The following is a 23,114-nucleotide window of genomic DNA, read 5'->3' on the forward strand; positions in this document are numbered from 1 at the left end:
AGAGAGCTAGGGGCAGGCGCCCTGACCCCTCTTCTCCCTCACCCACCAAACCCAGGCCAACGGCAAGTCGATTTTACCTCCCCAAACATTCCCAGAATCTGCCTTCTCCCCAGCTTCGACTGCACCAGCCTGATGAAAATCGCTGTAATCTCTCACCTTGACCGTTGCAGCTGCCTCCAACTGGTCCACCTGTACCTACTCCGGTTCGTCTGTGATTCATTCTCCATAAAAGTCAGGGTGCAACTCTGAACATGCCTCTCCCCTGCCTACAGCACTCCCAGGGCTCCCACTGCTCCCAGAACAAAGACAGAACTCCTCGCCGTGACCCATGACCCACGAGCCCCGTGCAGCCTGGCCCTGCCCCTCTGGCGTCAGCTCCCACCCCACTGCTCCTTGCACTTTGTGTATCCAAAGGTCTCCTCCCACTGGAACTTTGCACATGCTCTCCCCCTCCACCTGTTCAATGCCTGTTCATCCTTTGGATCTGAAACCACTTCCTTCCTGGGGAACTTCCCCTGACTGCCCCCTAGGTAGGCTGTCTCCTAGGTAAGCTACCACCTAGGTAGCCTGGGTAGGATGCCAGCTAGGTAAGATGCCCCCTGGGTAGGATGCCCCCTAGGTAGGATTCTTTTTTTTTTGCACCTACCCACTGCTGTGTTATGCTTGTTTGTGGGTTGATCTGGTTAGTGTCTGTCTTCTGCATTCAACTGTCAGCTCCACAAGGGGAGGAATCATACCATGGAGTCCCCACTGAATTGTACTGAATCGTTCTGGGGCAGAAATTGTTTGACATAATTTACAACCTTTTGGGAAGACATGATCTTTCGTGAAAAATGCTTAGACAATTTTCTTGTCCATTTCAGTGAGGATTAGCCTTCTGGGAAGCCAACTCTGGCACTTAGGCACCAGACATTTCTTTTCTTGCATAAACTTTGAATAAAAAATTTGAAACATATATAACCAAAATTTCGGAAGCGTATTTTTTAAAATAACATAGAAGCGTATATTGATTATTTGAGAGAAATTGGAATTCCAAGGCTTCCAATTCCGTAGTGCTTTAATTTTTCACGACTAGCGGGAGCAACATGCCCCTAGCTCCTACCGCAGCGCCCCGTGGCTCCCACAGCCCAGATACTAAAGACCAGAGCAGGGCGGGACGAAGACTACAACTCCCATAAAGCTCAGGGCTCATGGTGGCGTCACACGGAGCGCGGGCCGGCCTTCGAAACGCGCGGCTACCCCATTGGTAGGGCTGTTTCAGGCGCCTGCGTAGTTGGAGCGCCCCGCCCCCGGCCTGCGCCGCGCCTGCGCCGCCGGGGCGGTGCTGGGATAGTGATGGAGACGCCTGGCGCTGCGGTCCGGGCCGTGCTGGTGCCCGCGGCGTCCGGGACCCGGAGGAAGCGCGCCGCCGGAGAGGCCGGGGCTCCGACGAGCAGGCAGCGGGTCCTGGACGAGGAGGAGTACATCGAGGTAGGACTCGGCGTGGACGCCAGTGATTTCCAGGCCACGTCCCTGCCCCGCGCTCCCCCACCCCGCACTCCCCCCGGGTCGCTCCCTGGGTACCGACGCTCTTCTCCGCTCGCAAAGGTGGAGCAGCCCGAGTCTCTGCCCTCAGGATGTGGACAGTCGGGGGGACAAACAGGCACAGTGTGGAGCGAGGTGTCCCTGCTGTTAGGGAGCAGAAGGGGCGGATGTGTCTGTACGCCTTGGGGGGTGGCGGGTGTCAGGGAAACAAGGTTCTATTAAAGGGTAAGTAGGAAATTGGGAGGATGGCGATAAAGAGGGTTTCTTGGAGAGCGATAATGGCAAGTGTTAAGGCTGGGGGTCCTGGAAACGGGCTGCCACTATGGCAGCATCATTGAGCGGGTAGGCATCCCACCGCCCTTGAAGTAGGAGGAGCTGGCACGGGGCTGGGAGGAAGTTGGTTAAGTTTGGGAAGCTCCTGGGATGTGCAGGTAGATGGCGTTAATGGGCGGCTGGGTGTACAGAAGTGCAGCTCAGGTGCAAGTTTGGCTGGAGGTGCCAAGCTGGAAATCTCCACCAGTGCTGGTGGTGGGATGACTGGCTGAAGGCGTCCCGGTGAAGGATTCAGACTGGAAATAGGAGATCATGGGTGGAATGAAGGTGGCAACACGCACATCGGTCCAGCTGGTGTGGAGGTGGAGCCAGTGATGGAGAATGAAATTGACCAGTTAGTGAGGGAGAGAGAAGGCTTTGAAAGTGCACCCAGTGGGAGTTCCCTGGTGGTCCAGTGGTTAGTACTCCACGCTCTCATTGCCAAGGGCCTGGGTTCAATCCCTGATAGAGTAACTAAGGTCCCACATCCCACAAGCAGCACGGCGTGGCCAAAAAAGAAAAAAAAGTTACAGCACTACGTTCCCCCAAGTTCTGGGGATTCTTGGTCTGGACAGAGGTTGGGGGCCTCACACATACCCTGTGGGCTGAGTGGCAGGGGAGAGGCAGATGGGAGCTCTGACTTATGTTCTGATCGCTCCTTTAGGGCCTCCAGACGGTCATCCAGAGGGACTTCTTTCCTGATGTGGAGAAGCTGCAGGCACAGAAGGAGTACCTGGAGGCCGAGGAGAATGGAGACCTGGAACGGATGCGCCAGATCGCCATCAAGTTTGGCTCTGCCCTGGGCAAGATGTCCCGAGAGCCCCCTCCGCCCTGTAAGAGGAGTCCTGTGGGGGGGCGGGAGGGGACTCCCGCTGAACTGTTGCTTCAGGCTCCCTCCAATCCCCATCCCCTCTCTTCCCCCAGATGTGACTCCAGCCACATTTGAAACCCCTGAGGTGCACACAGGCACCGGGGTGGTGGGCAGTAAGGCCCCAGGCCGGGGCCACAGCCTGGAGGACGGCGATGGTGAGTGAGCGCCCCATTTCCCTCATGCTGTTGGGTTTGCCTGGGGACCTTGTCTGTGGGGCCCTGGGGTGTTCAGGGGAAGACTCCTTCTTGTCCCTGAGGGTCTCTCCTTAAAAGGCAACCCATGGGGTCTAGGAGGCAGAAGATCTGGGTTCAGCTCCCAAACATGGGGGTCATCTGAGCCTCCAGCCCTCCTCCGTGGCATGGGAATCTCGCCTCCCCTCTTGCTGGCCTGCTCACTGTACCAACCTCTGTCCGGGGGGTGCGTCATGAGCCTGGGGCGGGGGCTCCTTCCCTCACTGCTTCCTTCAGATGCCTCAGGGCCTCTAAACTTGCTTCTCCTGAGCTGGTCGCCCCCTGTGGGTGACTGCATGGCTGCTCCTTCTCTTCCTTCAGATCTCTGCTCAGATGCTTCCTGTCAGGGAACCTTCCCTGACCTCCCAGCGCAGTCACTCACCCTGTTCTCTGTGATTTGCCACCTGGCTCTGTTTTCTTGCTGGAGAACATGCCAGTTTAAAAGGCGTTTCTGTTTGTTTACCGTTTCTCCCTCCACAAAAGCAGGTCCTTTTGCTCCCATCTGCATGCCCTGCACCTAGGGTGTGCCTGGGCCTCCGGGTCTCCAACACGCTTACTGGAGTGTAAAGATTCATCCTGACTTTTCCGGGGAGCCTTCCCCAGAAGGAGCATCTTGGGCCCTGTGAACAGTGTGCCGTGGGCCTCCTCTCAGTCGGTGCTTCATCAGGGGTGGACATGTGTGTGTGTGTAGATGGCCATGAGCTGCTCTCTACTAGCATCGCATCTACAGTGTGCTCCGCTGGCACTGGTGCCCTGTGCGAGCACATGTGTGACGTTTTCTGCTCCAGAACCCAGCCTCCTGCCAGTCACAGCGCGTCCCGTGTGTCCTCAGAGCGTGGTTCTCCGTTGCGATGTGGCTCGAGAATCACAGACTGTTGGCAGATTCCTTTCCTTTGAATCCCCCTTATTTTTCGGTAAATGCAGGAATCCCCTGAGTAACCTGAGCGTAGGCACCACGTAGTTCACGGTTGCAGGCGAGGGGACTGAGGCTCAGGAGGGCAGTAACCTCTGCAGGTCCCAGAGCTTTTGGTGGCAGGACGGGCTCTGAGTGCCCACCTTTCTGACACTCGTCTCGACCTTTTAGGCACAGTGCTTTGCACGCTGCCTGGCAGGTGGTAGGGGGTGGAGTAGAGGCCCTCCCTTGTCGTCCTCACTGCATCTGCACTGCTGTATGCAGTGCTGCACCGCCTCAGCGGGCTGCCTTGGCAGCAGCCAGGGCGGCCCGGGGTGTGGCCCAGTGCCTGTTAGGTGCCTCCCCGCCCACTGCTAGATAATACAGGGTCCTTGCCATCAGGTCCGCTAGCAGGTCACGAGGCTTAGGTGACAGTCATCCCCCTGTAGCACAGATACCAAGAAGGGAGGGAGTCAGGATAAGGGACAGGGGGACAGTCCAGGGTTTTGGAGGCAGGACCTACAGGACAGGCACTGTTTTGGTGTGGGAAGACCCCCTGTGATCGTGCTGCTCTAACGCCCGACGGCCCCTCCCGGCCTGAGTCAGAGTGCACTCTTCACTGCTATCCAGCAGCTGGGAAGGGCCCCTGGGGGCTCCCTGGGAAGCTGGGGGAGTTGATTCCCCCCAAGGGGGTGTTGTCTGGCAGTGTGGGTTCTCACAGACAGACCCACGACCAGAGACAGGGTTCCTGGGACCGAGTGACTGCATGATGGTTTCGTGTCACCTGCCCACCCCCCTGCACAGGAGAGGCCACAGAGGAGGAGGAAAGGGAACCCCTGCCCAGCCTGGACGTCTTCCTGAGCCGGTACACAAGTGAGGACAACGCCTCCTTCCAGGAGATCATGGAGGTGGCTAAGGAGAAGAGCCGGGCACGCCACGCATGGCTCTACCAGGCCGAGGAGGAGTTTGAGAAGGTGCCCTGGTGCAGGGTCAGCAGTACCCAGTCGGGGTGGGAGTCCCCGGGGCCAGGGCCCAGGGCCAGGGGTCCTCCCTGACCCGCGCTCCCACCATGACGCAGAGGCAGAAGGATAATCTCGCGCTCCCGTCGGCAGAGTGCCAAGCCGTGGAGAGTGGCCAGGCTGGTGTGGAGACCTGGAAGTACAAGGCCAAGAACTCCCTCATGTACTACCCAGAGGGTGAGCGGCGGGCCGGGCGGGGGCGCAGGCTGGGGCCGGGGGTTTGGATTGGTTTTTGGGAGTGTGTGACTGTGCCCCTTGTACTCTGGGCCTTTGGGGGTCCCGGTCCGTTTCAGGGCAGGCAGGTTCACCTGCGGAGTCTGCGCGGTCGTGTGGCTCCCCCACCTGAATTCAGGCTGTGCTCCGTGGGGAACCAGCTCCTCTCCCTCAGGCCCTGAGCGAGGGGCAGGGGGCCTGCTCACCCTGACGCTGAGGTGATTCTGCTCCCACTGCCAGGCGTCCCTGACGAAGAGCAGCTCTTTAAGAAGCCACGGCAGGTGGTGCATAAGAACACCCGCTTCCTCAGGGACCCCTTTAGCCAGGCCCTCAGCAGGTCCCAGCTGCAGCAGGCCGCTGCCCTCAACGCCCAGGTGAGGGGCCGGGCCAGCGGGGTGGCATGGGCATCCTCGCCTTTCTGGTCCTGGCCACCCCCATACGTTAGGACTGTCCTTGGGCTCAGCCGGGCTCGGCGGTGGGGGTGTGTCTGGGTCCCAATGTGGCGGGGTCTGAGTCTCTTCTCCATTTGTGGAGGCTTCGGTCAGACACGTTCTGTGGGTCAGGTCTGTGCCAGTTCCCGTGGAGTGGGCTGGGCTCGGTGTGGCGGACAGCAGAGGTTCCTGAGCCCGGATTTACTGCAGGGCGGTGACTCCGGCCGTCATGGCGTTGAGGAGGTGGGAGGTGGGGGCCTGTTTTGGAGGCTTTTACAGGTGCTTTGTGGGAGCCATCAGAGCACAGTTGCCCCAGTTAGCATAGCCCCCCGCAGGGCCCTGAAGTCAGTAGCCCCTGAAGGTGACGCATGTCAGGTGTGGCTCGGCATGGAAGGCGGAGGTGTTTCCTTGCTTGGTTGCTGCTCTGATGGGTCCTCAAGGTCCTTGCAAGGGCCAGGGTCCACCTCGCTTCCCCTGGGTCTGCACCCAGGAAGGGGGGTGTGCAGCCTCTGCCCGTCAGCCAGCGGGGACGGCCTAGGCCCCTGACACTACCTCTCCTCTTGCTCCAGCACAAACAGGGCAAGGTGGGCCCGGATGGCAAGGAGCTTATCCCCCAGGAGTCCCCTCGCGTGGGCGGATTTGGATTCATTGCCACGCCTTCTCCTGCCCCTGGTGAGACACACGCCCGCTGGTAGGACGGCCTTGGGGGAGGTGGGCTGCCCATCTGGCCTGGCACTCCTGGCACTCCCCTGGGTCTGCACCGTGCCTCATGTGACTCAGGCCCAGGGTCCCATCTGTGCCAGGGCCGAACAGGGCTGTGGGTGGCTGGGCTCTCAGACAGGCCAGACCTGGGACGTGTGGGGCCAGCTGGACTAGCTGGTCTAGCTGGGTGGTTCCTGTGGCTCGCCCTGAGCTCAGCGGGACAGACTGGCCTGGTGAGCAGGCAGAGGGGATCTGGGGGGAGGCCAGTAAGTCCAGTGGGTGCTGGGCAGGCGGCCTTTTAAAAAATTTATTTATTTATTTATTTATTCATTTATTTAATTTTTGGCTGCATTGGGTCTTAGCTGCTGCACGCGGTTTTTTTCTAGTTCCTGAGAGTGGGGGCTACTCTTTATTGCGGTGCATGGGCTTCTCATTGCAGTGGCTTCTCTTGTTGTGGAGCGTGGGCTCTAGGTGCGCAGGCTTCAGTAGTAGTGGCACACGGGCTTCAGTAGTTGTGGCTTGCGGGCTCTAGAGCGCAGGCTCAGTAGTTGTGGCGCACAAGCTTAGTTGCCCCACGGCATGTGGGATCTTCCCGGACCAGGGCTTGAACCCATGTCCCCTGCGTTGGCAGATGGATTCTTAATCATTGAGCCACCAGGGAAGCCTCTGGGCAGGCATCCTGCATATGGAAGCCAAGCTCAGTCTGCAGGAGACTGGGTGCACCTGGGCCTCCAGGGGCCATGCCTGGCTCATGCAGGTGGGCAGGACGGTCCTGAGGGGTCCTACAGGGCCATGTGCGCTTCCCTCAGGCCACCTGCCTTGTGCCACTGGCCTGGGCTGGGTGTCCCTGTCAGTCTTGGGTAGTTTTTCCTAGTTCTGGATCTCACGTCAGCAGGTGTGCGGTGCTCACAAACCTAAGCCCAGAGATCACAGCAGGTGCATGAGACTTGGGGTGGCCTCCTGGGCACACGCTGGTCTCTCTCTGCGTCCAGTGACACTGGTGGCTGTGCCATGGCAAGGGCCTGTGGAGGCACTACAGTTTTCCCAGGATCCTGGGAGGTTTGGGAGCCCTGGAAGGCCCTGGGTCTCCTCCCTGCAGCAGGGTCCTGTGACTGTCCTCCGGGGGCCCCCTGGCCCTGTGCTAGGATGGGGGTCTAACTCACCCAGCCCAGCTTCTCTGCGAAGCCCCCTACCGCAGGCTAAACCCCACGGTGCAGGGGCATGGGCTGGCCTTGATGTTTCCCTCCCAGAGGTCAGAAGTGCCGGGTTCTGGTCCTGGGAAGGAGAGAGGGCAGCTGCTGGCCTTGATGCTTGTGAGCTGTGACCCGCATCCAGGTCCCAGGCCTGAGCTGGCTGTGGGCTCTCCATCCGCAGGTGTGAACGAGTCCCCACTGATGACCTGGGGGGAGGTCGAGAACACGCCCTTGAGAGTTGAAGGATCTGAAACGCCCTACGTGGACAGGACGCCAGGGCCAGCCTTCAAGGTGGGTCACGGTGGGAGCAGCACGGGTGGACGCAGGGCCTCCTGAGCACCCATAGCTCCGTGCACAGCGGATGGGCTGTACACCTGGGCAAGCACTGTACTTCCACGTAGGACCGGGCACTGAGGACAGGCGTGGGCGGGTGACTGGGTTGGGGGAGAGACTGGGGCGGGGGTGTTCGAAGCACCAAGGCAGGGAGCTGCTGGGGCCGCTCTGAGCCTGCAGGCCTGGAGGATGGGGCTGTTTAGAGATGAGGGGCGGTCTCAGGTGGGCCAGGAACTCCTGCTGTGCTGCAGCCTGAGGGCGGGAAGGGTCCCAGAATCCTAGTGTCCGTGGGATGCGGCTGTGTCCTCAGGAGGGCTGTGTCCTTGCAGAGAGAGGCCTCTGGTTACGGGAGAACCAGATCAGGCACCCCCAGTCCGGTGTCATAAGCAGTCAGAGTTGAGATTCACAAGGCCTGGAGCCCAGGAGGAAGGCCTTTTGTGGGCCAGGCAGGCAGGCGAGGGGGCTGGGTGGCAGGTGGTTTGTAGCGATGGGGTGGCCCAGGAAGGCGCCAGCGAACTGGCAGGCAGGTAGGGCCCCAGAGCGACATTGGGAAGGCAAGTCCCTGGTCTGCACACAGTTTGTGGGGAAGCTGAGTGATGGGTGTGGTTTGTGGGGGAAGTGGGGGAGGTCCCCAGAGCCTTGCGCGTACTGTCGGGTGCTGGGAGGGGTTTCTGGTGGCAGAGGTGGGTGGTGCCACAGAGGCTGAAGGCTGCAGGGTCACGTCATCTGCTTTGAAACCCCAAAGAATGGGGCACGGAATTTGGAATTCACATAGGTCTGCAGAGGGGACAGGGTCACGGGTCTCCTTAAACACAGGCAGCACCGATGTGGAATGCAAAGGAAAAAGTGTCAGTCACTGTAGGAACAGAAACATACAATCATAGGAGCGACTGGCTTGGAGAGAAAGCACAGACCTGTGCGGCAGAAACTTGGTGGCCGAGGGGCGGGTGCTTCCCCAGTGCAGGGGTGACGCGCGGCCAGACAGCGTGCACAGGGCCCGGGCACCTTGGTTCTCAGCCTGGGATGCGGCGACAGCCGAGAAAAACTTGCAGGGGGATGTGTGACGTCAGGCGTTGAAGTGAGCCACCCTTGGCAGGTGGGTCAGGCCTGAGCCTGGTCCCAGCGCCCAGGCAGGATTTGGGGCACCGTGCTGAGTGTGTGGAGCTAAGGTAACAAGCCAGGCCCTCAGTGTACACAGCAGGATGAGTTCCGGAAAGATGGAAAAGTTGAATGTTAAAACAGCAAATGTTAAACCTCAGAATAACATACTGGTCGAGTTTAATGTGACGTTGAGGCAGAAAGGCTTTCTAAACACGACAGCAAAGGGAGAAATCACGAAGGGAGTCAGGGCTGGATCACGCTACGGGAAGATGACAACCCCGAGTACAGTGGAAAACATCAAAAGTAAAACTACAAGCAGATAACTGAAGAGAAATCTGAACGGTGTACGTTAACGTAGCCAACATAGATGAAACTCCTGCAAGTGAGAAAGGAAACAAAAAACCAATAGAAAGACAGGCCCAGGGACTTCCCTGGTGGTCCAGCGGTGGAGAGTATGCCTTACAATGCGGGGGGCGCGGGTTAGATCCCTGGCCGGGGAACTGGGATCCCACATGCTGCGGGGCAACTAAGCCCACACACCACAACTACTGAGCTCACGCACCTCAACCAGAGAGCCCGCGTGCTGCAAACTACAGAGCCCACACACTCTGCACGCCACAACTAGAGAAGAGAAAAACCTGCATGCCACAACTAGAGAGAAGCCCGTGTGCCACAATGAAGATCCCCCGTGCCTCAACGAAGATCCCGTGCGCCACAACTAGGACCTGACGCAACCAAAAAGAAAATAAAGTTAAATAAATAAATCTTTAAAACAAACAAACAGAAAGACAGGCCCACGATACATTTCTTGAAGTTCTCTATGGAAACGCAGAGGCTGGTACACCCTGGCAGTCAGACGAAAGCATATTGAAACAGGCCCTTTTCCTGGAAGGGGGTCACAGGTGCCTGACCGGGCAGTGCCGGCTTCATGAAGAACCCAGGCGGGCCTTGGGCGGGTGGGCAGCTCAGGCTGGCTGGGGGCTTTCAGGGGCAGTGATGGTGGGCTGTTGGGACCACAGGGGCCATGGGAAGAGGCCGGCGCCTCCGCGGCAAGGACTCCCTGGCTGGGTAGTGGCCCAGCCCCCCCATGCCTGCTGTCTTTTAGATCCTGGAGCCGGGCCGCAGGGAGCGTCTGGGGCTGAAGATGGCCAACGAGGCTGCTGCCAAGAACCGGGCCAAGAAGCAGGAGGCCTTGCGGAGGGCGACGGAGAACCTAGCCAGGTGAGGGTGGCCCGGCCCCTGCAGTGGGTGCTCTCAGGGCCGGGGCCTGTGGCCGTCCCTCTGGCCGGAACGGTGCCCTCTCCGCCTTGTGCACAGCCTCCTCCTCCCACGTACCTGTGGGGGCGCCTTTAGGCCCGTCGTCCCCACTGAGCTCCTGTCCACCCCGTGGAGTCGGTGTTATCACTGCCCTCGGAGAGGGTTGGGGTCCACTGCAGCCCCTCAGCCGAGGGAGCCACACCCCTCGACTGCAGGCTCGGGCTCACTGTCTGGGCCAGGCCATCCAGGTTCCCACCCAGAATGATCATGCAACTCCCGGGAGCCTTCCTGTGAGGCCAAGGGAGACCCTGCTGCAGGGGGAGCCCTGTCGGGCCTAATCGTGCCTCCCACCCACCCCGTCCTTCCACTGCAGCCTCACCCCCAAAGGCCTGAGCCCAGCCATGTCCCCAGCCCTGCAGCGCCTCGTGAGCAGGACGGCCAGCAAGTACACAGACCGGGCCCTGCGTGCCAGCTACACACCGTCCCCAGCACGCTCTACCCACCTCAAGACCCCAGCTGGCGGGCCCCAGACCCCGACGAGCACACCGGCTCCTGGCTCTGCCACACACACACCCCTCAGCCAGGATCCGGCCTGCATCACGGACAACTTGCTGCAGCTCCCCGCCCGGCGCAAAGCCTCGGACTTCTTCTAGTCCGTCCTGGGCTGGGCCCGCGGGAGCTTCATGGAGCCCTCAGGGCAGCTCTCTGCCCAGGAGAGGACTATGGCTTTCTGGGGACCCAGGCCTGAGCCCGAAGCAGCGAGCATCCCAGGAGGCCCAGGAGACAGGTGCTGGGCTGGCACAGGACCTGCCCTGTGGCCTTGGGGAGCATCCCAGGGCCTTGCTGACATGCTTTTCTATCAAACCCCAACCTGTTCGTATTTAATCCTCATTAAAGAATACCTACAGCTCAGCGGGGCTGCCTCTCCGCCCTGTGGCCTGTGCACCCTGGGGTCACCCTCATGCCTGCATCGCACCTGCATCCTGCACTCAGGACTGCGGACCTCCTGGGAGGAGGCTGCTGGTGGTGACCCTCGGAGGGTTGGGGTGTCCAGCCTTTCTTGCTGCGGCCTGCGTTGCTTCCGGTGGTGCCTTCAGGGCTGGGGACCTGCCTCTGAGCTGAGTTCACAGCCCTTTGGTCCGCCCTTGGGGAGGGCAGAGCCCTTGGCAGTTGTGCCCCAGGTTTTCCTACATGGAGAGCTGGTCCCTGGTCCCTCTGCCGCCAGGTTCACCCGGGCTCTGGGCCCAGGTCCACAGCCTCCCTGGCCAGGCCTGACCTGTGTGGTGTGCTGGAGATGCAGCTGCACGGGTCCTGCATGTGAGGCTGCTCCCGCGGGCGGCGCCTTCCCAGTGGCCTCAGCCATCACCTCCCAAGCACCTGGCTTCCAGCTCAGGTGGGCAGGGCCGTCCCCATGTCCCCTCCCTCCCTCTGCTCGGGGCTTCAGGCCCTGCCTGCCACGTGCTGCTGGGTTGCCGGCCTCACCCCGTTGTCACCCCACCAGTGAGACCCCCATGTAACAGTAACCTGGGCCACAGTGTCACAAGCAGTGGGGCTGGGCTCCACTTGGACCCGAGAGCGCTGTGGGCACCATGGGCGGGTACGTGCCTCCGGGCCTGAGGGTGTTGGTGCCTGACCCTGGAAGTCTTGGGGCCAGCTTCTCACAGGGAGGTGGGCTGGCTCCCGGACAGGCTCTTTAGGCCTCAGGTGGGGTCGGGTTGTGCTCAGAGAGGCAGCCTGGGGTCTGCTCAGATGGGAACCCCTCGCGCTTTGAGCACGCGCACCCTGCAGTGGGCCATCCTCATGCTCCCTGGAGGCTGCCTGGGCACCAGCTGGCCTGCGCTCCTCCTCAGGGAAGTCCTGCAAGTTCCTGGGAGCCAAGTCCTGGCTGTGCCCTGTGCCCCACCAAGGGGGCGGTGCTGGGACCGTCCAGGGTCAGGAAAGGGCCGCTTTGGGTGCTTCGTTCTCCATAGAGAAGGGTGGGTTTGGCCCTGAGGGAGCCCCCAGCAAGTAGGGGGCAGAGGTCTGGGTGGGTGTGAACGAGATGTGGGGCACTGTCCAGGCAAGGCCACAGAAAACCAGGTGCTGACCACCTGGTGGGGATGGGGGTGATGGCTGATAAAGCATGAGGGCTGCTTGGCGGGGATAGGGGCAGGGGGAATGCCACTGGAAGTTCTCGGCTTCGGGGTCTCCCATCCCAACTGCGGGAATGAAGGGAGAGGGGGGTGTTGAGGAAGGGCTGCCTGAGTGGGGGCTGGGCAGGGTGGGGAGGCACGTGGGGGCCTGGCAGGCGGGCGGCTGCGGAGTCCTTGCCCATGAGGCCTGGCCCCCACTCCAGATCCCCTGCGCCCCAGGGTGGGGAGTGCTGAGTCCTAGAGAAAATGACTCCTCACGGGTCTCTTTGCTGCATACACTCTGTGGTTTATTTGGTGGTCAGGATTTAACGTCTTTGCTGCTAAGCGGAAGAAAGCTAATAGAACGTAATCAAAATAATGGTTTAATTGATGGATTTTACTCGTTCTTGCACCTGTGCCTTCTTCAGCTTCTACCTCCTACTTAGCTTACGGGGTGCTCACCGCGCCATGCCCCCCAGGCCCTCCGCACCGCTAGGTGCTCGCCTTCCCCACCTCGGCTCCGGAGACGTGAAGTGATGGTCCTTCACCCTGGAGGTCTCAGCCAGCCGGTCCTCCATCCTGTCCACGTTCTCGGGTACCACCAGCAGCTGGTGCTGGGTCTTGACCCCCAGCTTGTGGTCGGGCTGGTGCTCAGGCCGGTGCTCAGGCCGCGAGCCCGGCTGGGTGTCCAGTTTGCATTCAGCCTGGTACTTGCCTTCACCCTCCCTCTTGAAGGAGGCCAAAGACACGACTTTGGGCTTGGGGGACTGCAGCCATGAGTGGCTGAGGATCTCGTCGATGTGCAGCCGCCGGTTGACGTCCGGCTGCAGGATGCGGTAGATTAGGTCCTTGCACTCGCCTGTCAGGTTCTTGGAGCGCGGGAAGTTGACGCGATGCTCCTTCTGGATGCGCAGCATCTTCTTGATGTCCGAGTCATCATAGGGCATGGAGCCACAGACCATGATGTAGAGGATCACGCCCAGGCTCCAGATGTCATACACCTTAGGCTGGTAGGGGATGCCCTGCAACACCTCGGGGGCTGCGTATGCCGCCGACCCACAGAAGGTCTTGCTGAGGAGGATGCGCCCACTGCTGTCCCGCAGGCAGCGCTTGGAGAAGCCGAAGTCTGACAGCTTGATGTTGAAGTCCTTGTCAAGGAGAAGGTTCTCACACTTGAGGTCTCGGTGGACGACGTCCAGGTTGTGGCAGTACTTGACGGCTGAGGACAGCTGCCAGAACATCTTGCGTGCCACGTCCTCGTGCAGGGCCCCCCGGCACTTGATGAACTCGAGTAGGTCGCCCTGAACTCCGAGCTCCATGATGATGTAGATACGGCCATCGCAGGTCTCAAAGATCTCGTAGGTCTTGATGATGGAGCGGTGGTTGACGGTCGCCAGGATGTCCATCTCCCGGGGAAGAAATCTCTCCACAAAGTCCATGGGCGTCTTCTTGCGGTCGATGATCTTGACGGCCACGTTGAACTTGAGGCGCTCGGAGTAGGCGGATTTGACTTTTGCGTATGAGCCCTTGCCCAGGTTGATGCCCACGATGTAACCCTTCTTCCTTAGGACTGCGGCATCATCCATGGTGCCAGGAGCGTCTGGCGCCACTGCCCTCTACATCCCCTCCCCACCTGGGCCAGCAGGCATTGTCCTCGTTTGCACTGTGGGAAGCCGTCTGGCCGGTCTGGGCCTGCACTTGGAGGTGTGGAACACCCAGCATTGTCCCCCACATGACTTCAGCCTGTGAAGTCATAAAGCCAGGCTGCCCGGAGTGGGGACTGGCCGGGGACAGGCCCTGGAGCCCTGGAAGTCAGGCTGGCCTGGCAGGAGTGCTGCTCCCTGCCTGCTGGAAGGAAGCTGGCGCCCAGGACTGTGGTGACGCTCACTGCTCTTCCTCCTCGCTGTGCTGCACTGTCCCGAGTCAGGCCCAGGGGACCGCCCAGGTCCAGCCAGCGTGTGGGCCCCACGCCCGTTTCCCTCTCCTGGATGTGGGGACTGACTCTGCAATGGCCTCTGTCCCATGAGGGCCAATTTCCTGACCCTTCTTTGAGGTGTGCTGAGCACCCCCTCGGGGGCTGTGTCTTCGGAACCTGCTGTGCTGGGGAGGGACTTCCCTGGTCCGGCTGGGCTGGTGGTGGTTCCAAGCCTGGGAGACAAGACCAGCTGTCCGGGTAGCGGGGGTGGGGTGGGGGTGGGTCAGTGCTGTGACGGCGAGCAGGGCGTGCTTGGGGCAGAGGGCAGCTCAGAGGCTGTGAGTGCCCAGCCCGGCGGCCCAGTCCCCAGTGGGCTGGCAGATGCACGTTCCGGGGTGGGTGGTGGTGGTGATAGGTCCAGGCAGGGAAGGGCGTGGGGGAGGGAAGGCCGTTCTGAGAATGGCTGAGTCCCAGAGTTAGGAGGAGGTGGAGGAGAGGGTGGGGGGACAGCTGCTGCAGGTCCCGGGGCAGGAGCAGCCAGAACCCAAGTCCCATTTTAAGATGGGTCCTGGAAGAGCACATAGGGAAGGGGCTTTGGGGTGAGCAGAGGCTAGCGCCTGTGGCCAGGCACGGGGAGGCTGGACTGGGCAGGCCCATGGGGAGGGGGACCGGCAACAGAGGGAGACTGGGTTCTGGTGTGTTGGCCAGTGAGTGGGCGGGGCCTCAGGTGAAGCCTTGGTGCTGCGGTCCCAGGGGTCTTGGGGGACGGCAGCACCCCTAGCACTGACAGTGAAGAGCAAGCACCTGGGTGAGGGGGGATCCTGAATTATGTCGCTGGGACCTTTGTGAGCTGTTGGAACCCTGGGAGGACACATCTTTGCATCTCAGACTGTCTTTGCCCCTGGAAACAACGTGGAAACCCTTTTGTTCTTGCTTTGGGAAACGGGGCCTCCTGTAGCATCTCCTCGGGTGTTTCGCAAGCCCTGCTGTCCACTTGTCTGTCCTCTGTAGTGCGTTGCCAGGACAGGAGGCGTGTCGTGTGTGTGCTCAGTTCTCCGGGGGTTGGGGGAGAGGAAGTCCTGTTTGTGGGTGGGTGGGTGGGAGTGACTGTGGAACCCGCATGCAGGGGATCAGCAGGGCTCCCCCAGGTGCCGGCAGGTGTGTTGTCCTGGCCAGAGCACAGCGCATGGACACACCTGGAGCGTGGAGAGCTCCCTGGCAGGAGGTCTGTGTGGAAGATCTCAGCGCAGGGCAGCCGGGTCCAGATGCCAGCGGGAGTGACTGGCCTGATGCCTGCCTTTCTTCTGGGGGATTTGGTAGAAATGACCAGAACTTCACTCCTTTGTGTCACAGAGGGGCCAGCTGCGAGGCCCCCAGGTCAGGCCCCAGAAGCCAGGCACCATCCCCACCTGTCTCCCTCACCCCCAGGTCTCTGTCGGGGGCACCCTGCACGTCTGCTGTCTTGGCCGTCCCCACCGCCTGCTTTCCCCTTTGTTGTGGGTTCTGTTCCTCCACACCCGCCCTTGCCCAGGAGAGTGTGGCCTCCTTGGTTCTTGGAGGACATGGATGGAGGAGGCATGTGCCAGCATCAGGCCAGCGGACCTGCCAGGCGTGGAGCGGGCGGCTCTGCCTAGGATGTGCACGCAGGGGCAGGGGCTGCTGGGGCGCTGAGTTGGGGGGATGTTAGGCTGGATGGGGGCTCAGGGTTCTCCTGGCTACGGGCCTGTGGGTCCCAGACCTGCAGACCCTGGGACTCCCCCCGCGGAGCTTTGGCCTCTATTTCTCCACTCCATGGCATTCAAGGGTCAGCCTCAGGCCCTGGGTGACATGAACAGAACCTTGCTTTTTTTGAGCCCGGAGGCCAGGGAGGTTCAGTGTCACCCACAGTATGAATGCCCTGCTGCTGGGCCGTGACACAGATATATGGAGCTGTCAGGTCAGAGAGCTGGGGCTGGACTCAGGGAGGCTGGAAGGCTGAGGTCTGAGGTCAGGCCACACGGAGGAGGACGGGGACTGCAGTTCGTGTGATGGTCAGCGCATCAGCGTGGTGAGGTCATGCGTGGTGAGAGCATGCGGGGGCGGGAGGGAGCACGGAGGCCACATTGAGGGTCTTGATCCTAAAGCTTCAGGATCAAGGGGCTGAAAGGGTCTAAGCCCAGGCCATGTGCAGTGGAATAGCTCACAGGAGTAGCCCGGCATCTAAGGCCACCCGGCATCACGCACCTGGGCCTCTGCTCCGCACTGTGTGATTTCTGGCAGTCACCCCACCCTCTCTGAGCCATCTCCCCACCTGTAAAGCACACAGTAGGTGCACCTTCCTGAGGTCCCTCCTGCCCAGGCTTGCCTCCGGGCTGGGCTGCAATGAGTCGCTCCCAGGCCCCCTTGCATCATGTTGCCCTCTGCCCCAATGACCTCACTGATGACAGAGGAGGTTCACAAGCCTCCTGGGACGTCCCCACCCCCGCTGGCCCCATGGGCTCTGGAATTCCACTCTACTGCTAGGCGAGCTGTGTGACTCTGGGCTCCTGGGTCCTCTGGGACTACTCTGCAGCGGTTCTGTCCTAGGCCCTGGGCACTCATAGGCCTGCCCTGGCAGAAGCCCCCAGAAGGCTTTGTGTGTGGAGGCCGTGGCCCCTTGGCCAAAGCTGGAGAGATGGGCAGGGCTGCAGGGATGCGTCCACAAGCAGGGCTATGGCACATGGCAGGGGGCTGGGAGGCCAAGAGGCCAGACCTGGGAGGACCTCAAGGGCTAGGTGTGGGGATCCTTCCCGCAGGCAGTGGGAGCCAGACTGGGTGCAGAAGGAGGGCTCTGGCCACCGTGGGCGGCGATGGGAGAACAAGGACAGGGGCCTAGGTGGTGGCTGAGCCTTGACACATGGGGATGCGCAGCTCTGGGGACACAGGATGTGTGGAGGTGGCTGTGGGGAGACGGAGGAGTCAGGCAGAGGCCACGTCTGGGGCACTCACTGGACCTCACGTCTCCCAAGACACCAGCAGGGGCGGGAGGAGAGGCGAGCCTGAAGGCTCTTGTTCTCTTGGTGTGTTAAACCCACAGGTCCATGCGAGGTTGTCAGGTGCACGTGCAGATCAGGAGGAGAAAGCAGCTGCCGTGGCATAGCCAGGGTGAGGACAGCGTGAGAACCGGCACGGCGGGCCCCGCAGTGCCCAGCAGCCGGCGATGTGCACGTGGGCCTGCTCCCTCTGCAGATACCATGGCCGCAGGCCGGGCACGTGTGCGAGGACGCCTGTGCCCTCCTGCTCGCCAGTGTCCACTTATCTGCTTTGGCAGGAGTGTCACCCCCGGGAGAGACTGGGACCAGAGGGGAACAAGATGTGTTCAGACCACACAGTGACTGCGGGACATGCAGGCTGGAGAGGGGCTGGCCATGTAGCAGGGCCCCTGCTGCCAGGGGATGCCCACGAGGCGGCATGACTCAGGGCGCTGTCGGGAACTGGGTGCTGGCAGGACATGGGGGACCCTGGAGCCAGAGCAGAAAGAGATGCCCACGGGGAGGGGCTCGAGGGAGGCTGGTCTGCCTGCCTCTACAGGTTCTCCCCACCGGCAGCCTTGTGGGGCTGTTGAGGACCCAGGCCCCGTGGGGAAGGCCCCCGCCTCCCAGCCCTCCTCTGCCCGCAGCCACCTGCTCTTCGTGCTCCTCTCCAGACCAGCATCACACTCATGGGCCTCCCTCTTGAAGCAATGTCTTCCTTACTCAGCTTTGCTCCGGTCCAGGGCCTGAGGTCATGGTCAGGGCTGGGCACACAGGTCTGTGTTTTCCCAAGCCGGAGGTGAAGCGCAGCGCGGTCTGAGAGTTGGGGCGGGGGGAGTGCAGGATCCTCTCCCTGGGCGACCAAAGCCCGCAGGGCAAAGACACAGACCTCGGGGTCTGCAGTAATATAGTGATTTATTGCTTCTTTAGCCACATGAGTTACCAAGGTCAAAGGGAGGGGGAAGAAACTGACGAAAATAGCGGCTCATCTGGGACTGTCTTCCTTCTCGGCTTGTCCCTTGGCTTCTTTGGAGCTCAGGCTTGAGGCCATGAACTCTAACTCATTTTCTGCCGGCCCCCTGGGCCGCGAGAGCTGACTAGATGTGTGTCTCTGAAGGCTGCGGGGGGGCCCCTTCCTTGATCTCCTTGCTGGGCTGCTTGCTGGTGAGGCCCATGGCCTCTGACTGCTTCGACACCTGCACTGCCAGTGCCTCCTCCTCGGGTCTTGTCTCCGCCCAGGCCTTGGGCCGGGCCTCTTCCCGGGTCTCCAGCTTGGTGGCAGACTTCTTGTCGGAGCTGGGCTCAGGAGTCCACAGGTGCTCGGTGGCCCGAGAGCTCTCCCCCTCCTTGTTGATGGCTGCAGAGGACAGGCCCCAGGCCTTGGGCTGCACCCAGCAGTGGCTGAGGATCTCATCGATGTGCAGCCGCCGGTTGACGTCCGGCTGCAGCATGCGGTAGATGAGGTCCTTGCACTCGCCCGTCAGGTGCTTAGAGCGCGGGAAGTTGACGCGATGCTCCTTCTGGATGCGCAGCATCTTCTTGATGTTGGAGTCGTCATACGGCATGGAGCCGCAGACCATGATGTAGAGAATCACACCTAGGCTCCAGATGTCATACACCTTGGGCTGGTAGGGGATGCCCTGAAGCACCTCGGGGGCCGCGTACGCCGCCGACCCACAGAAGGTCTTGCTCAGTGTCAGTCGGCCACTGTCATCCCGCAGGCAGCGCTTGGAGAAGCCAAAGTCAGACAGCTTGATGTTGAAATCTTTGTCGAGGAGAAGGTTCTCACACTTGAGGTCTCGGTGGACAACATCCAGGTCGTGGCAGTACTTGATGGCTGAGGACAGCTGGTGGAACTTCTTGCGTGCATCGTCTTCCTGCAGGGACCCCCGGGTCTTGATGAACTCAAGGAGGTCGCCCTGGACCCCAAGCTCCATGACGATGTAGACCTTGCCGTCGGAGGTCTCAAAGATCTCGTAGGTCTTGATGATGGAGCGGTGGTTTAGCATGGCCAGAATCTCAATTTCCCGGGGAAGGAATTTCTCCAGGAAGTCTGTGGGGGCTTTCTTGCGGTCGATGATCTTGACCGCCACGTTGAACTTCAGGCGCTCAGAGTAAGCAGATTTGACTTTAGCATACGAGCCCTCTCCCAAATTGATTCCCATGATGTAGCCTCGTCGCTTGAGGACGGCAGCATCATCCATGGTGCTGGGAGCACCCAGTGCCCCTGAGGCTGCCCTCTACATCCCTGCAGGACATGGGCCAGTGGCGTCCTCATTTACACTGTGGACAGAGAGTCCTCTGGCCTGCCTCCTAGAGGCCAAGTCTCTGGGGTGGAACATTCGGCATTGTCTCCCTGGTGACTTCAGTGGGTGAAGTCATAAAGGAGGACTGCCCTGGGGAATGAGGCTCTGGCCTGAACCACTAAGACTCGGAACCCTGGAAGGCTGGCCAGTGGGCTGCAGCAGACAGAAGGCCAGCGGAGCATGGCCTCATCCTCGGCTGGGACCCAAGGTAGGAGGGGGATGTGGGGAGTGCATCGGTCAGCCCAAGCCTCCAAACCAGAGCCAGGCCTGCTGGTGGAGTGGCGGGTTTATTTCTGCAACCCGGGGTACCCCTGGAAATCCAGGGCAGGCAGTCCCATCACTCTGCGTCTCAGCAGGAAACAGGAGAGACACTCAAGTTAGGACTGTCTGAGGAGGGTTTAATAAGGGAATGATTTACCAACATGGAGCAGAGTGTAGAGAACCCTGAGTAGTAACGGACCGCTGGAAGAAGGGTGGTCGCTGGGACCTGGGAAGAGGAGTACAGGGAGGGCCGCCTTGACAGAAGCAGTGATCTCAGGTGGAGGCCACAGGACCCCACGGGGTGGGGGGGAAACGTCCCTGACCTCTTCTCCCTCCCTGCAGCCCTAAAAGCCCTTGATAATGTCCACACAGGCAGCCTGCTGGCTGCACAGCAAGGCCGAGAAGGGGGAGGTGGGTCAGGAGGAGCAAGGATCCTGGCCCAGTGGTCAATGCAGTTTAGGAAGCTGGGGCTCTGCCCGCTTGCTATGTGGTCTGCTGGACTTTTCACTTTCCTGTGCTGCTCTCCTCATCCGAACCTTTGCTGGCCGGCTCTGTAGGGTACAACCGGCAAGGGTTTCTGCTCTTGGCTGTGAGTTCCCTCCTGGGGGTCTGACCATCCATAGCCCTGGCTGGGCTCCCAGGGCAGATCTGGGACTGGGGGCAGAAGGTGGGCCTGGACTCCTCTCAGTGCAGCAGCTTCTCCCGGGAATGCTCCCTGAGGATGTGCTAACAGGGCAGCGTTGGACAGGGATCGCCGTTTCCGCCAGCAGTGGGGCCCCTCTGCTGTGGGCCCCTGTTGTGTGCCACGCCCTGAGGGGACAGGAGTGGGCAGGTCTGGCCTAGCCTTGGGGTTGACTTTGGCCATATCCGTCCAGAGGGAGTGGGTGCCTCTCTCAGATGACCCTGAATGTCACAGGCTGGAATCCTGGGATGCTCGGGAGGACCATGCCCTGAAGGGGCTTGGGGTGACTGCTCCTGGAGAGTGATTTGGTGGGCTGGAGGTGGGCAGGGCTGGGCTGGGTGCCCACCAGCCTTGGCCCTCCCCCTTTTCTCTGCTCCCATCCCCACCCTTTTCCCCACCCTCTTCCCCACCCTCTTCCCCACCCTGACACCCTGGGCAAGCACTTGTGTGCGCAGCTGGTGGTCCTTCCTTTGGAGGACTTGCTCCTCTCTCGTCAGGGACACCCCGCCTACTGTGTACCCTCCCATGGTGACAGGTGTGCGGTCAGCGCTCGGAGCGCTGTCCCTGGCGGCTTCCCTCTGTGCAGACGGGCCTGCTGTGGCGGCAGCTGTGCTGCGTCCTCCTGTCCCCGCTGTGCGGGCAGTGCCGTTCCTCCACAGGGGGCTTTGCTCCGTCTCTAGAATCTGGGCTTCCCTGGCAGCTCTCCTTGTGTGACCCTCCTTGAGGCTACTCCCTCATCCGTTTGAAACGTTTCAGTTGTATGTGCCGGTGAAGCCACACCTGCGTGTTCCTCACGAGGTGGAACCACCTCCGGAACCTCCTCAGGGTTAGGCCGGGTCCCTCCAGTTTTCCTCATCCCTCTCCGCAGCGGTTCGGCCTTTAAAAGACGACTTTGGGGCGCACTCTTGGGCCACTGACCGGACCTGGGGCTGCAGGTGCACGAGATGTTAAGACGCTAGGTCTCCCAGGGCCCTCTTCACCCGGTGCCCATCCCCACCCCGCCCACCGGCTCCTGTGCGCCCCGCCCCTCCCTTCAGGCCCCGCCCCAGGACCGCCCCGGCCCCTCTACGCCCCGCCCCTTCCGTGTCTGTCATCTCGGCCCCGCCGCCCGGGCTCTGCGGGGCCCTTCGGGGGCCCCGCCGCTGAGGCTCCGCCCACGAGCCTTTCCTCTCTGTTTAGCCAATGGCACCTTTGACTCCTCGTAGTTCCGCCCCCGAAGGGCCCACCCCTCAGCCACCGCCCCGCCCTTGGGCCCCGCCCCTTCCGACCACTGCGCATGGGGAACACGCAGGCCCCACCCCTTCCCGGCGCTCATTGGCCGGCGCGGGCGGCGCGGGCGGGGGCGGGGCGGTGCGGACCGAGCAAGACGGCCGCCATCTTGCGCGGGGCCAGAGTCGGAGCGCGCGCCTGTTCGCGGCCCCTGGATCTTCCTCCCGCAGCGTCCTCGCCTGGCCCCGGCCCGGCCCGACCCTCGGCCCGGCCTGGCCCGGCCTCCCCGCGGGGTCGCGCGGCCGCCCCGGGGACGATGAACGGAGGATAAATGGTGCCCAAGGCAGACAGCGGTGCCTTCCTCCTGCTCTTCCTGCTGGTGCTCACGGTCACCGAGCCGCTGCGGCCAGGTGCGCAGTGGTGGGGGCGGGGGCGCGGGCGGGGCGGGGGGCGGGGGCGCTGGGACCCCTACCTCGCCGGGCCCTCACTTTGCGCTCGGCGGTCGACGGAGCGGGAGCAGTGGGGGTCAGGCCGGGGGCCGAGGGGGCGGCTCGGGGCACCTGGAAGCCCCTGGCTGGTTACGGTCGCTCGGCCCGGGAGCCGCCGAGCCGGGCACCGGGGGTGCTCCTGGTCTGTGACCCTCAGATGCTTTTGGAGCCCCCGGGGGCTTGCGTTTTCTGAAGGAAGCCTGTGGTGGGGAATTGGGATCGCGGCAGCAGAAGGTCCTGGACGATCCTTATCTCTTTCTGATGTACCTCCTCCTCCAGCGAGAAATCCAGACCCCAAATGCAGGGCCGATTTATCTGTCAGGCACAGGAGGCCGGGGATCCAAGGTTATTTTGGTGGGCTGTAAAAATGTTTTCTTTTACAGTCAGCAGGAAAAAGCCCTAAACTTTCAGGTTGAAGGAAATACTGTTAACATGCACATATAAATACATTAGTTTATATATCGGTGCAGTTGAAAAGTGTGGTTCTTGATTTTTTTTTTTAAATGTTGGAAGGGGCCCATGAAGGCAGAAGTCCAGGGCTCCTTGTGTGGGTGCTTTTAAGACCTGGGTGTGTACAGCAGGCAGGGGAGCACAGCGGTGTGCAGGCTCCCCAGTCAGGCTCCTGCCTGGGCACGCTGCACCTCTTGCTGCCTCTGCCATCTGTACGGAGTGCTCTGCCTCCTCCCCAGTGTCCACTTGGTAGCCAGGACCCTGGCCCACACTCAGCTGGAGTGTCCAGCGATGCTTCTCTGGACGGTGGGGTGACTGGTTGTGGGGTGGCCCCGGTAGGAACGGAAGCCAGCACTTGTGGAGGAGAGTGCTGTATGGGCTCTTGGGGACCAGAGCCAATGGATTTGTGGGCTCTTGTGATTACGTTCTTTAGAAAACATGTTTATACCTGTGGAGAAGTAAGAGTCATCCCGTCCGACTTCTGGGTCCCGATTTTGCACATTACGTCAGTGGACTCTGAGGGGTGAAGCCACACGTCATACATGTCTTTCTCGGGGTGTCTCTGGTTCCGGGTCCAGCATCTCTTCCCTGGGTGGATGGATGTGACTGATGTCCCCAACTCCT

At 61.2% G+C, this 23,114-nt stretch overlaps 4 protein-coding genes across 7 annotated transcripts in view; 2 read left to right on the forward strand and 2 right to left on the reverse strand.

The window, feature by feature from the left end:
• Window positions 1-1,310: 1,310 nt before the first annotated feature.
• ESS2 (ess-2 splicing factor homolog) lies at window positions 1,311-10,995 on the forward strand. Of its 3 annotated transcripts, XM_032603536.1 has the most exons (11): window positions 1,311-1,470; window positions 2,501-2,669; window positions 2,761-2,862; window positions 3,726-3,851; window positions 4,634-4,803; window positions 4,908-5,025; window positions 5,302-5,435; window positions 6,062-6,164; window positions 7,569-7,678; window positions 9,927-10,042; window positions 10,452-10,995. In XM_032603536.1, the coding sequence occupies exons 1-11, from the start codon at window positions 1,336-1,338 to the stop codon at window positions 10,729-10,731; spliced, it is 1,563 nt and encodes a 520-aa protein (XP_032459427.1). In that variant the 5' UTR covers window positions 1,311-1,335; the 3' UTR covers window positions 10,732-10,995. The 3 variants fall into 3 exon arrangements, with proteins under 3 accessions (XP_032459427.1, XP_032459429.1, XP_032459428.1); XM_032603538.1 differs by lacking the exon at window positions 5,302-5,435 and having other exon boundaries at window positions 4,942-5,025; XM_032603537.1 differs by lacking the exon at window positions 3,726-3,851.
• A 1,686-nt stretch (window positions 10,996-12,681) lies between these two features.
• TSSK2 (testis specific serine kinase 2) lies at window positions 12,682-13,775 on the reverse strand. Its single transcript, XM_032603208.1, is given in 2 exon segments — window positions 12,682-12,720; window positions 12,723-13,775. Coding segments are annotated over 2 exon segments (1,092 nt in total).
• Window positions 13,776-17,995: 4,220 nt separating this feature from the next.
• On the reverse strand, window positions 17,996-19,418 carry TSSK1B (testis specific serine kinase 1B). Its single transcript, XM_032603159.1, has one exon. The coding sequence runs from the start codon at window positions 19,296-19,298 to the stop codon at window positions 18,192-18,194; it is 1,107 nt and encodes a 368-aa protein (XP_032459050.1). The 5' UTR covers window positions 19,299-19,418; the 3' UTR covers window positions 17,996-18,191.
• Window positions 19,419-21,691: 2,273 nt separating this feature from the next.
• DGCR2 (DiGeorge syndrome critical region gene 2) overlaps window positions 21,692-23,114 on the forward strand; it is a 72,438-nt gene continuing 71,015 nt past the window's right edge. For both annotated transcript variants that reach the window (XM_032603371.1, XM_032603372.1), the window contains exon 1: window positions 21,692-21,962. In XM_032603371.1, coding sequence (XP_032459262.1) covers window positions 21,884-21,962 — 79 coding nt within the window. In that variant the 5' untranslated portion in view covers window positions 21,692-21,883. The remainder of the gene's footprint in view (window positions 21,963-23,114) is intronic.

Source organism: Phocoena sinus, chromosome 14, assembly GCF_008692025.1.
Source record: "Phocoena sinus isolate mPhoSin1 chromosome 14, mPhoSin1.pri, whole genome shotgun sequence".
Lineage (NCBI taxonomy): Eukaryota > Metazoa > Chordata > Mammalia > Artiodactyla > Phocoenidae > Phocoena > Phocoena sinus.